Here is a 12,226-nt window from a genome sequence, read left to right as displayed (position 1 = left end):
CCTTACTTCAGCTGCTTCTCCAAGTTACTGATGACTTTAAGGAGCTTCCCTGCAAAGGCCTCTGAAGGTTGGAGAAAGTTCCTGCAGGTGGGTCTCAGCAGATGCCAGGGAGGAAACCTGGGCTTACTCATTATGGTTTGCTGGTGCATCAGGAATTTAGGAGTTTGAATTATTTGAAGTGGCAAGAATAAAGGACATGGAATTTTCCTAAATACATAGCTGGAGGCTTTTACATTTTTTCTAGGTAGGGAGGCCATAAGCAGTGGTTCTCAAACTTCAGAGTGCATAAGAATCATGGGGTTGCCTGTTCAAAATGCAGATTCCTAGTGTTAAATGCCCCCAGTTATTAACCCCCCTCCTTTTACAGATGCAGAAATGGGGGCAGAGGAGGCTAAGTCACATGCCTGAGGGCACCAGCTGGCCAGCAGAGCTGGGATTAGGGTGTCCTGATTCTCCAGCAAGGGTGTCTTGACTATATCGCACCGCGTCTCAGTCACCTGTGGCAGATGCTTGGCGTTAAGGGAAGAGTTAGACCAATGTGGGGTCCAACCAAATCTCACCAGCGAGATGTCCAACAACTCAGTTCAGTTCATTCACTATCTACCCAGTTAGCGCAGACCCCATAGTACGGGCTCAGCCACACAAGACCGCCCCGCTTCAGATGCCAGCTGCGAATGGGCTGCCGAGGCTGCTGTCCATGCTGCCGCCCAGCTCACAACCACCCATCACGTGTGATAATTTGCTAGAACTCACCGACTCAGGAAGACGCTCTCCTTAAGAAAAATACGTTATAAAGGCTACAGTCAAATGAAAATGGTCCAGAAGGGTCCTGAGCAGGAGTCTCTGTGCCCAGCAAGTGGATGTGGTCAGCAACTTAGAAGCTCCCCCAAATTCTGCTTATGGGGTTTTTATTTAGGTTCCATTATGTTGGCATGATTGAGTAAATCATTAGCCATTGGTGATTTTTTAAAACAATTTATTTATTTATTTTTGACTGCGTTGGGTCTTCGTTGCTGTGCACAGGCTTTCTCTAATTGCAGTGAGCAGGGGCCCCTCTTCGTTGCGGTGCGCAGGCTTCTCATTGCAGTGGCTTCTCTTGTTGCGGAGCACGGGCTCTAGGTGTGTGGGCTTCAGTAGTTGTGGCACGTGGGCTCTAGAGCACAGGCTCAGTAATTGTGGCACACGGGCTTAGTTGCTCCGTGGCATGTGGGACCTTCCCGGACCAGGGCTCGAACCCGTGTTCCCTGCATTGGCAGGTGGATTCCTACCACTGCGACACCAGGGAAGTCCCTAGCCATTGGTGATTGATTGATCTCTGGCCTCCCTCTCCTCCCCAGAAATCGAGGGGTGGGTGGTGGGTGGTGGTGGAGGGTGGGGCTGGAAGCTCTAAGGGGTCAAAGGTGTGGTTTTCCTGGTGACCAGATCCCATCCTGAAGCTGTTGGGTTGGAAGCCATTGCATAACATCTTATGGAAAAACCCGAATGAACTTTTTGGCCAGCCCAACACTCGGGCTCCCCCAGGAGTCCTCTCATTAGCACACAAAGAGAGTAAATTCCAAGGGTTTTAGGGGTTTTGTGCCAGGAACTGCACAAAAAACAAAATACGTATTTATTGTACCATGTGGGGTAGTTGCAATATTTTAAAAACTACAGTTGTACTGCAAAGACAGAACAGGCCTCCACAATGATGCTTATCCACATCATTTCTACCCCCAGTTGTCTACAGTGGTCTCAAGGGCACACACAGGTCACCCCAGACACTGGTGGTGCAGCAGTGCTGGGTGTGTGTGTGTGTGACTCGGGGATGGGCAGGCTCCCCTCCCTGTGTCTCAGGATACCAGCCTCAAATTCAAAGGCCCTGTCATGGAGCTCAATGGCAGGGCTGTAACAGAACTGTGAGGTCCAGCTAGAGACAAGAGCAAAGATGAGGCAATCTGATGAGGTGTCTGGGACAGAGAGGGCCCACCCACCCTGCCACAGATGAAACCTCAGGCACCCAAAGAGCTTCCAGACTTAAAAAATGTCTCCCAGGGACTTCCCTGGTGGTGCAGTGGTTAAGAATCCGCCTGCAAGTACAGGGTACATGGATTCGAGCCCTGGTCTGGGAAGATCCCACATGCCATAGAGCAACCAAGCCCGTGAGCCACAACCACTGAACTTGCATTCTAGAGCCTGCAAGCCATAACTACTGAGCCTGTGTGCCACACCTACTGAAGCCTGCGCGCATAGAGCCCGTGCTCTGCAACAAGAGAAGCCACTGCAGTGAGAAGCCCACGGACCGCAAGTAGAGAAAGCCCAAGTGCAGCAACGAAGACCCACCACAGCCAAAAATGAATAAGCAAATAAATAAATTTATTTTTAAAAAGAAGTCTTATTTGTCAGTCAGGGTGCCTCAAACTTGGGCAGGCTTCGGTTATTAATGTACAGGTGTTAACTGGAAGAAGTAAGGCATTATTACATCATTACCAGAGATTAGTGGGGCTAGTCAGAGGATAGCTCCCTCCCTCCCTGCAGAGGCCCAGCAACACTCCTCCGCACCCTGAGGAGCTGGCCACACCTCCACAGCGGCCTTATGTTACAGCTGTGGCCCAGGGCCCCAGGGGGTGAGCTCAGGATGCTGGGCAGAGTTTGAAAACAGGCAGCTCCATAACTTCCACTAGAAAACTCAGACTGTAATTCATTTTGGTGTCTTTAAATTTCAAGCTCATTTATCCAGGTCAGGAACCATTCATTTACATCTAACAAGTCAAGACCTGCGGTAACATCTTTCTAGCATATGGCCTGTTTGTGTGCACCGGTGCAGCCTTGTGGGGGAGGGGAAGGCTGATCGGCAGGGATCACACCATCAGCTGTGCTGGGACAGGGCACGTGGCCTGGTACAGACCCCTCAGCTCCCCCAGCCATCCAACCTGCTTTTCAGAGAAAGGGGAGCTGGGGCGGGGGTGGGGGGGTTGGGCACGTGGTAGTTCACCTATGTGAATCACTCATCTCCTGGAGAATGTCTCAAAAGCAGCTTGGAGGGATCATTCTGGAATGCCTGCTGGCCCAGAAGAGGCGGCAGAAAAAGCTCCTCAGACACCCAGCAAGCTCATCACCATGGCAACCCTCCATCCCTGAACTGCCCAACCCTTGGCTATCTCTCCCTAAGGAGACTGACTGAGGTGATGCAAATTTAAATGTGGGCTTGTCTTTCTTTCAAAAAAATTTATCTTGAAATATTAGATAAATAGAGTAGAAAGGTATAATGAATAATATAAGAAATATCTGTGTCCCCAACTCCCAACTGAAGATATAAACCCACATCATTAAACGAAGCTCCTCTGTTATCTTTCTTTTATTGTATAACCTTCCCAATCCCATGAGAGGTAACCACAATGCTGAATTTAGTGTTTATCACCCATGTTTATATATATTTATATTGAATGAATATATGAATATATATAATTATATAGTATATATATTATTCTGAGTCAAAGGACAATATCTTTCTCATGTTTTAAAAATTTTATTGAGGTGAAATTCACATAACATAAAATTAACCATTTTAAAGTGTACAATTCAGTGGCATTTAGTGCATTCACAATGTTGGGCAACCATCACCTCTATGTTCACATGCTTTTGAACTTGTATAACTGGGATTGTATGTTAGGTGTTTTGCATCAATGCTGCTTAAGAGGTTCATCTGTGTTGAGGCATGTAGCCCTGGCCCGGTCGTGTCACTGCTGTATTGTATTTCACTGCGTGGCTATTTCACAACTGGCCCCTTCTCCTGATGGGCACTGCGGGGTTTCCAGGGTTTTACTGTCACCAATGAGCCTGCCTCCTTGTGCACATGCTGGTGCTTCTCTAGGACGTTAAGCCAAGAGCAGAGCTGCTGTGTCACAGGCCGAGTGCAGCTCCAGATTCATGAGACATCGCCAAAGTGTTCTTCAAGGCGGTGCTAATTTATACTCACAGAAGCCTGGCTGTCTTCGGGAGCTGGGAGCCTTTAGTGTGCAATTTAATTAGAGTAACTTAACACTTGGATAACGTATTTCATTTAATAAAATACTGTGAGGTAGGCAGAGCAGGATTATTAAGCATTCTCAGAAACCTTTTGAAGACAAGGAATCTGAGACACAGAGGGAGGGACTCAACCCGGATGGCAGGGCTACAATCTAAGGTTAGAGGCAGGATGCCAAACCCACTGTAAGATGTTGACAGTGTTCTCCTCATGTTACATTTCTCCCTTCCCTCCCTGACACAGCCACCTTGTCCCTTACTTGAGCGTAGATCTGTCTACACCATCAGCTTTCTGAGGGTACAACAATGAAAGCTCACCAGCAGACCATGGAGAGGGGCCCTGGAAAGGAGAGTCTCTGGGGACTGGGCAATTCCAGGCTGCAGGGCACCAGGGTGGAATCTTCCGGACTTCCACAGCCCACTTTCCCTCAGTGGTCAACTTCGTGTGCACAAAGATTGCATCTGGTGGTCCTGTTGGATCTAAGTTGCCTTAAGAGGGCATGAAAAAAAAGCTGCAGAAAAAAAGAAAAGACTTTGCAGGAAAGCCTGAAGCAGGAACCCTGGGTACACCTGTGTGCCCAGGGAAGGAGGTGCAGTGGGATGGCATTTAGGATACCTCGACTCTCCAAGGTACTGTCACCTGGGCACCAGCCCCTCCTCCCCTCACTCGCTGAAACCAGGCAGCATCCCAAAGAGGAGAGGGCAACACTGCCTACACCGTGTAGCACAGAAACTTGGTTCTGGGGCAGGGCTTATGCCTCCCCACTGGCTTGTGTGCCCAAGGCCTGAGGGTGTCTAGGTGAGGCAGCACTCTTCCCCAAAGAGAGGTTCAGATGCCGCCCCAGGTCACAGAGCACTGGAAGCTGAAGCCAGTGCGCCCAAGCCTTTGGTGGACTTCTGACACAAGCTTCTGGCACCAGAGTGTACCAGCTGCCATTCTTCTCAACTGGAAGCATCTCTTCATCTTTGGCTGCTCTGTCCCCTCGCACTCAAATCTTTCCTTTCCAACGTGAATCCTCCAACCAGGAGCTGGGATCCAGAAGGCGGTGAGAGGCTGTTTCATCTTGACTGCAGGGCCCCTGCCTTCTGCCCTCTAGGCATAAGACATAGGTGTGATCGCTGGCAGTTTCGCAGTCTGATCTCAGGCAAGTTTCCTCTTCTGGTCAGATAACTTGTGAGGAAGCACCAGGCACACGGAACCACTGCATCATTTATTGATGAAGCTAAGAGCTTCTGAATCCTTCCCCAGGATTCCCCCATCTTACACCAATTCCTATTTGTTTATTGGTTTTGGGGATTAAAAAAAAAAAAGTCATGGACTCTTACCCAACATGCCTGAGCAATTCCAGTTCTGGCTAAAGACTGATATCAAACACCAGAAGAAGACCGCACTCCAGAGAGCCACGCCGCACACACCTTCTCTGTCCTGCTGAGGCCAAGAGGCAGCACAGCACCTGGAGAGCCCTGTCACCTGGCCTTCCTGGTCCCTGCCTGGCTACCAGCAGCACCATCACGCCACTCTTTTCTAGGGAGGTTTTCTGCATCCTTCTGCAGTACCAGCTACCAGCTGGCCTGCTGGGCCTGTCAGTTCTCATGAAATCGGGCCCTGGGCTCCTAGTCCAGCTCCCCTCCTCAGCTCCAGTGGCGCACAGCTCACTCAACTTAGTTCTTAATGCGGCCCTTCTCCCCTAGGGACCTCATGCAGAGTTCCTAATTAGAGGACTGCGTTCCTTGGGAAATAGGTGAACAGAACACATAGAGAAGGCTGTTTTTATTCTTTGACCTTATGCTGTTTTAGGGAAGCTTTTTTCAGTCACGGGAAGGTAACAGGTGCTCTGGAAATGTGACGCGTTCATCTGGGACAAGAAGACAAAGAGTGAAGGCAAGAGCAAGGCCAGGAAGCTCATCTCTCAGGGATTCTCCGGACTCCACAGACCAGCAGGAAGTACCCGTGGCTGCCCTCCTCAGTCATCCATGCCACGGACAAGGGAGGTGCGCGGTGCCCGGCAAAGGGCTGAGCTGCCTCCCAGCGCTGACTCAGGCCCCCACTTCCTGCAAATATTTTCCCTGGCAATTCCCGACTCCTAGATAAAGAGATGTCACTTCCTTTGGGAGTCAGGCAGATTAGTTTTCACTAAGTGTGGATGTGAAGAGCTAGATAAAATACTATCCACCTGTTCTTAAAAACTGTGGGCTATGGTTCAAAGAAGACTCTGACAGAAAAGATGATTCTCAACTGAAGACGCACACACCTCAATCAGCCCGACCACCGAGCCTGGCCTCAGTGAGTAATGAGGGTCATAACCTCACAGCCATGCACGGCTGACAATCAGGTCTTGGTTGCATGAGGTTCTGCCCACATATTAGAGGACTGGAGGGGGAGACCTGTGTGTGTTCCCTGCACATGTCACTGGCTCATCTCGACCCTGTGAGGTTCTGGTATTACTCAGGCCACTTACAGACCAGAAAATGAAGGTTCAGAAAGCTGAACTGTGCTCAAGGTCACAGAGCTGGTAGATGTCCAGGCAGGATTCTGAATTCCAGTCTTTGGAACCCTACCTCCCCCAAAACCTGTCCGTGTTACTCAGGACATCCCCACCGCCCGCCCACAGGGGCAGGATGTGGTGTTTACTGCTTTATTAATATGAAGTTTGGAATTTAAATTTTCCTAAAGAGTTAAAAAAAAAAAAAGGTCCTTTGGAGTCTTCTTTGACAAACCAAAAATTAAAGCATTACTGAGGTGAGAGCACACGTGAAGTCGACTTTGAGAACATGAAAATGGCTGAAGGAAAAAATCTCTAATGCAGCAATAGTATATCCTTATTTTCAGCCTCACATTATACCAGCAAATAGGAATCCCATCCAGGAGAGAGAAAGAGATCAGGAGAGAAGCAGGAGCGGAACCGAGAACAGAGCTGCCCAGGGACTTGGGGCTCCCCCAACACTGGCGAGCCTCCTCAGAGAGAGCCCTACAGCCTCTGGGGGTTCACGTGCGTGCAGCCTGGTCAGTCTCTCCACCATGGCGGCCGGGACAGGCCTGGGAGGTGCTGGCTTGGCCTGGTGGACTTCATAGCAGAACAAAGGAAAGGTGAGTGCTGTCGTCTTCACCAGCCTCTCACAGGACCAACCTGTACTTTTTTATTTTTATTTTTTAAAAGACAAACTATTAAAAGTAAAATGAATGAAATCACATGAGATCAAGATACAAAGACAGAAATTCAATGTAGAAAAAAAAGACCTTGCTGGGAAACAGTCAATGGGAAACACGGGAAACATTTCAAAGACGCACAAAAAGCTCACGTTGTAAACAGGATTAAGCTGCTGTAGGTTCCTCATCACATCAGGGTTTCATTTTGCTCAGCCTGAGATCTCGCTCGATTTCAAACTGCCTGTGATCCACTCGGTCTAGAAAAGCTTTCCGTTCAATGTACCTGGAAGAAAATGTAGATATCTGTCAGCAGATGCAGTAAAAGAAAATGCCTCCCCTGCACTGTCCTGTCCCCCCGCACCCTTCACCCCGGTGTGAAGGGGTCCACTTGGCCTGTGGGATCATCGGGTTACAGCAAACACAAACGGATGACCACAGGTGGTGCCCAGAGTGGACAACACGACTATTTCAGGAACATCCAGACCACTCCCATTTAGTCTATAACAAGGACGTTTCTGGTTCAGACGGGAGTGAAAATAGAATGAAAAAGAGAAACCAACAAACTTATCAAGGGGAAGTACATTAGAGGCTGAAGGCAAGAAAATGTTGCAACTTTGTAACCAGATTTTAAGGAAAGAACAGGGGCTCCCTCAAGCCCAGGTTCAGAGCCTGGCTTGGTTAGACATTAGCGGACCATGCTGGTCAAGGAGCGTTGTTTTTCTCAGCAGCAAAATAGTGACACCACATTTCCTGGCCTTGGCGGTGCGCTGAGTTGGTGGGGAGAGAAAGCTATGTACCCTGCACATACGCATCAAAATGTGGGAAAAGGTGCCTCTACAAATGGAAGAAACCCAGTAAGAACTACCTCCGGGGGCCGCAGGGAAGGTGAAGTGGGCTGAGGTGCGCAGAGCGCTCACCGTCGAAGGTATTTCCCTGCCTGCAGCTCCTTCCTCCCCCTCCCCCTTCCCACCTCTCCTTGTGTCCTCCACCCAGATGCAGCCAGGGTGCTTCTGCGAGGACGACAGGAGGGGCCTTTCCTTAAGTTCCTCCAAAGGAACGAGGTCAAGCACCTCTGCCATCCACGGCTCACGCACAGGGTCCCCTAAAAGCTGGTGGTTTGCCCCTCATCTTGGCCAGGCTCAGCAGACAAGGCTTCCGTCGGCCTCCCAGGCCGGCTGGGAAGGAAGCATGGGGCTGAAGCAGCAGCCACTGCGAGGAGAAGGCTGGCCGCCGAAGGAGACACAGCTGCATTTTGGTGCACCTTCTGGCCATGAACTGTGCTGCCGCTTGCCTGGGGGCAGGGGATCTCTGCTGCTAATTAATCTGTTGAGAGAGCAAAACTGCCACTGAAAACGGGAGGCAGAATTCAATCTCTGCACTAATCTTTCCTTTGTTGCACTGTAGAAAATGTGCATCTGTCATTACAAGGCCATTACGTTTAGGGTGAGAACATTAACAGGTTCAGGACCCTGTGTTCTTTTGCTGAGTTCAGGGCCTCGCTTGCCTGCCCACAGCACCCTGTGAGGAGCAACCCAGCCCAGCCCAGCCGCTCTCCAGCCAGGCCTGCGACCACTAACCCTATACCTCACTACGGACAGGGTGGCAGCTCACAGCTTGAATCCTGACCCTGCGGCTTGCCGGCTGTGTCTCTGGGTAAGCCACGTAACCTTGCTAATTCTGTTTCCTAATTTGCCCGCCCCCCAAAAAAAGGTAATCATCCTTAATCCTTCCTACTCTGAAGGGCTGTTGTGGGGATTAAATGCAATAGTGTACATATCATGCCTAGCACAGAGCAGGTGCTTAATACAACGGCAGAGTTGTCACCATCATTTCGGGAAGCCAGCTTCTGTCAGGGTTCTGAGGACAATCAATCCAAGGGGAACAGTCAGCTCTCTTGACACACGTTATCAACAACTAGTAACTACCACCTGGTCTGGGATCAGGAACTCATCTGTTGTGTCAAAATCGCCAAGGAGGGGCCAGAATGGCTGGAAACACAAGGGCAGGGCCTGCCTGTAGGCTTGACATAAGCCCTCAAGGTCAAGTCATCAAATTTAGCAAGTGAAATACAGGATGCCTGGTTAAATTTCAATTTCAGATTCCCCGGCAGATGGGGAAGCCACAGACACTGTGGACCCCTTTTGATAAAGTGTGAAAGCAGGAAAGACCGTGGCCGGTAAGCAGACGCATGACAGAACAAATTCATCTTCTGTCTACCACCAAGGGACCCATGATTCCCCAGTGGGGACTCTTAACCAAGTCGACTGACGGGCTTTGTCACACTACAGCCGTCACCCCTCCCCACCCCCGCCCACAGGCCCTGGTGAAGATCACAATGGGGATCAGTGTTTTGACAGCCTGCGCTTTAACTGCCTCTCTCGAAGCTCCCACAGAAAAAATGCGGGAGCTGTGGTTCAAGACGACTTTAGGGCATGTTTCAAGAGAGCCATTACCCAGGGATACCTGAGAGAGTGGGCCTGGGGGCGGAAAGAAGAGGAAGTATGTGGCTTTGAGCATTTGTGGTCTTTCTTCTAGACTTTCCTTTAAAGAAGAGGAAGTGATACTTAAATTAAGATGCTCACTGAGCAAGAATAATGCCTTGCAGGTTCCGGAAGCGGTGCCGGGTCCAGCTGACCTTGAGACTAACAAGAGCGAAGCCAGGCTGGGTGCTAAACAAGCAGGTGCAGGCAGAGTTCAGGTTTAGGGAACGCCTCAGGCAGCAAAGAGGGGCACATATGCAGAATGCAATTCTCAAGGGCAACCCAGACAAAGGCCATCAAGGCAGGTTTGGCGACTTCATTCCCCCATTCACAGCATCTGCAGCTGCTAACAGGATCCTTGTGATGGCTTTGGTTTGTGGCCAAGGGCTGACCAGGAACAACACTTCTACTCGACATCCTCCTCCCACCCTCAAGACAGAAAAGGTGCCAAGGATGAGGGTGGCTCTGACATTTACTATGTGTGTGACTGTGGGCAAGATACTTTATTTTTCTTCTCTGTAAAACAGGAATAAAAATTACAACACCCCTCTGACAGTACAATGGAACTGTGAGAAGTACTTTGTAAACAATAAAACCAAAAATGGCTATGAGTGTTGTGCGGTTCTTGCTTCCCATTTCTGACCTGACTGGATCACTATAAAGCCTCAGAAACTGGGACAGCTGGAACAGGGACCAAGAGACCAAATGCCCCAGAAAGAGGAAGGGCTTGTGGGGAAGGCTGCCTCGTCCACGGTGGCCCGAGTGGACGACCTATTTAAACTGAGCCTCAGAAAGTTTTCAGGCACCTTAAGCGGGTTACGGTCCCAGAAGAGAACAACCAGCTGACAAGTGCAAGGCTTCTTTTCTGGTCTGTGCCCAGCACTCCTGGGGACCCAGACTGATTCAGCCCAGGCTGCTGGGAAGGGCAGAGGGGATCACCCCTTCCCCCCACTACTGCCTTATGTGGCCCATTTAAGAGGCTGCAGCTCTTCACTGTCATTAATAAAATATGCTAATAGCACCAAAACCTAAGGGATTTTCTAAGCCTTCCCTTTCAGAACCAGGTTAGACACAATAGGCTCGGTCATCTTTTTGATCCTGAAACCCAAATTACTTTTCTGCCACCAATTTTCTTGAGATCTAGGCCAATGTGGAGGGAAGGAAAAACAGAAGAAGAGGACGAGAAGGGTAGAAAATGCTTCCAGAGAACATGTTAGTACCTACTTCTGGGAAACCAGGCTGCAAGTGAAAGGACGCCCATCCACCCCAAGAAGGCAGAGTTCTGTGAAGCAGTTGGGTGTGCTGATCCCCAAAAGCTCCGCCAAACAGTCACATCCGCCCATGAGAGGTGTCCTGCCCGCTGGTCAGGAAAAGAAAGAGCACAGGGAGGTGCAGGGAAGTCCGAAGCAGGCACATAACGGAGGATGTTTCAGGGCTGCGTTATCACTATGCTCCCAGCACAGCCAGCAGGCGTTCTGTGCAGCGTAAACCTGAGAAGGAAAGTGGACCAACACCAGAAAGCAACAGGCAGCGCAGGCTGTCTGAGGCTGGAATAAAGCTCTGTGATGGAAGTACTAAGAGGTGCACTTCTTTGCCCTGAGAAGTGCAAGTGAAAGAAGCGATCTGCTCAACATCACACAAGCCCTGTGCAAGAGGATGACTCACAAACACCTCGAGGGCCAAAGTGAAAGGGTGGTGATTTTAATTTTCTTGTCCACTGCTTTCCTGCCATCTCACCTCAAGATTGTGCTCGTTCTGAAAGAGCGACTCTTGGGGGTCATGGAGATAGATTCTTTGGAGAAAGAAAATTATTTTCTCTCTCCTTCACGCCTCTCCAAATCACAAACACACCTGGTCTCCGATCATCGAGCTCCATGACCTTCAATTTGATTGCCAGCAGCAGCCGAGACCAAGCCCGTATTGCTCTCATTTTCTCTGCACGGATCCCTCCCCCCAGACCTGCTGGCCTCTACCTCAGCAGTGCTGGAGAGACGCGCTGCTGATGGCGAACACTGCCAGGGAACCTAGTGCGATCGGTTATAGGAACAGAGGGAAGCAATGTTAAAGGCTTTGACTGCCGACTGGTGACACTGATCCTGAAATGCTGGACTGTGCCCTGGAGTCCACGGCTCAGAGGAAAAGCAGCGATTCTTTGCTGTGCAGCTGACCTCTTTGGAACAGGCATTTTAACCAACTTTGCTGTCTGAAAATGATGCCTAGGTAGAGATGTCATCCTGACTTGTCATGCCCTTCCTTTCTGGGTGGTTAATTCCAATCTTACTAGGTTCCAAAACAAAGCCATGGCTGCCTGACAGCTAGTGGGATGTGCATTTAGACAGTGCAATGGCTCAGCGCCTGCTCTGGGACAGGTGCTCTTCTAGCACCCCCCTGGTGGCGGGGTGGTGAACCACACCCTGCCCTTCGGGGCTTACCGTACATGAAAAACACGACAACGTGTATCAGTTGACAATAAATATGATGTAGAAGGTCAAAGAGGATGATTTGATGGAGGGTTCCTAAGGTGGGGCTACTCTGAGAGAGTGAGAGTGGCATCTGAGCGACAGAACAAGAGCCCACCGTGGAGGAGGGCCCGGAG

The 12,226-nt window shown here is 50.0% G+C and overlaps 1 protein-coding gene across 1 annotated transcript in view; it reads right to left on the bottom strand.

Moving 5' to 3' along the window:
• Window positions 1-7,103: 7,103 nt before the first annotated feature.
• Window positions 7,104-12,226, bottom strand: part of CFDP1 (craniofacial development protein 1) — a 138,183-nt gene continuing 133,060 nt past the window's right edge. Inside the window, exon 7 of the mRNA XM_082608096.1 lies at window positions 7,104-7,433. Coding sequence (XP_082464222.1) covers window positions 7,343-7,433 — 91 coding nt within the window. The 3' untranslated portion in view covers window positions 7,104-7,342. The remainder of the gene's footprint in view (window positions 7,434-12,226) is intronic.

The sequence above is a fragment of the Mesoplodon mirus genome (assembly GCF_964341445.2).
Source record: "Mesoplodon mirus genome assembly, chromosome: 19".
Lineage (NCBI taxonomy): Eukaryota > Metazoa > Chordata > Mammalia > Artiodactyla > Ziphiidae > Mesoplodon > Mesoplodon mirus.
This window is presented reverse-complemented; position numbering and strand designations above follow the sequence as displayed.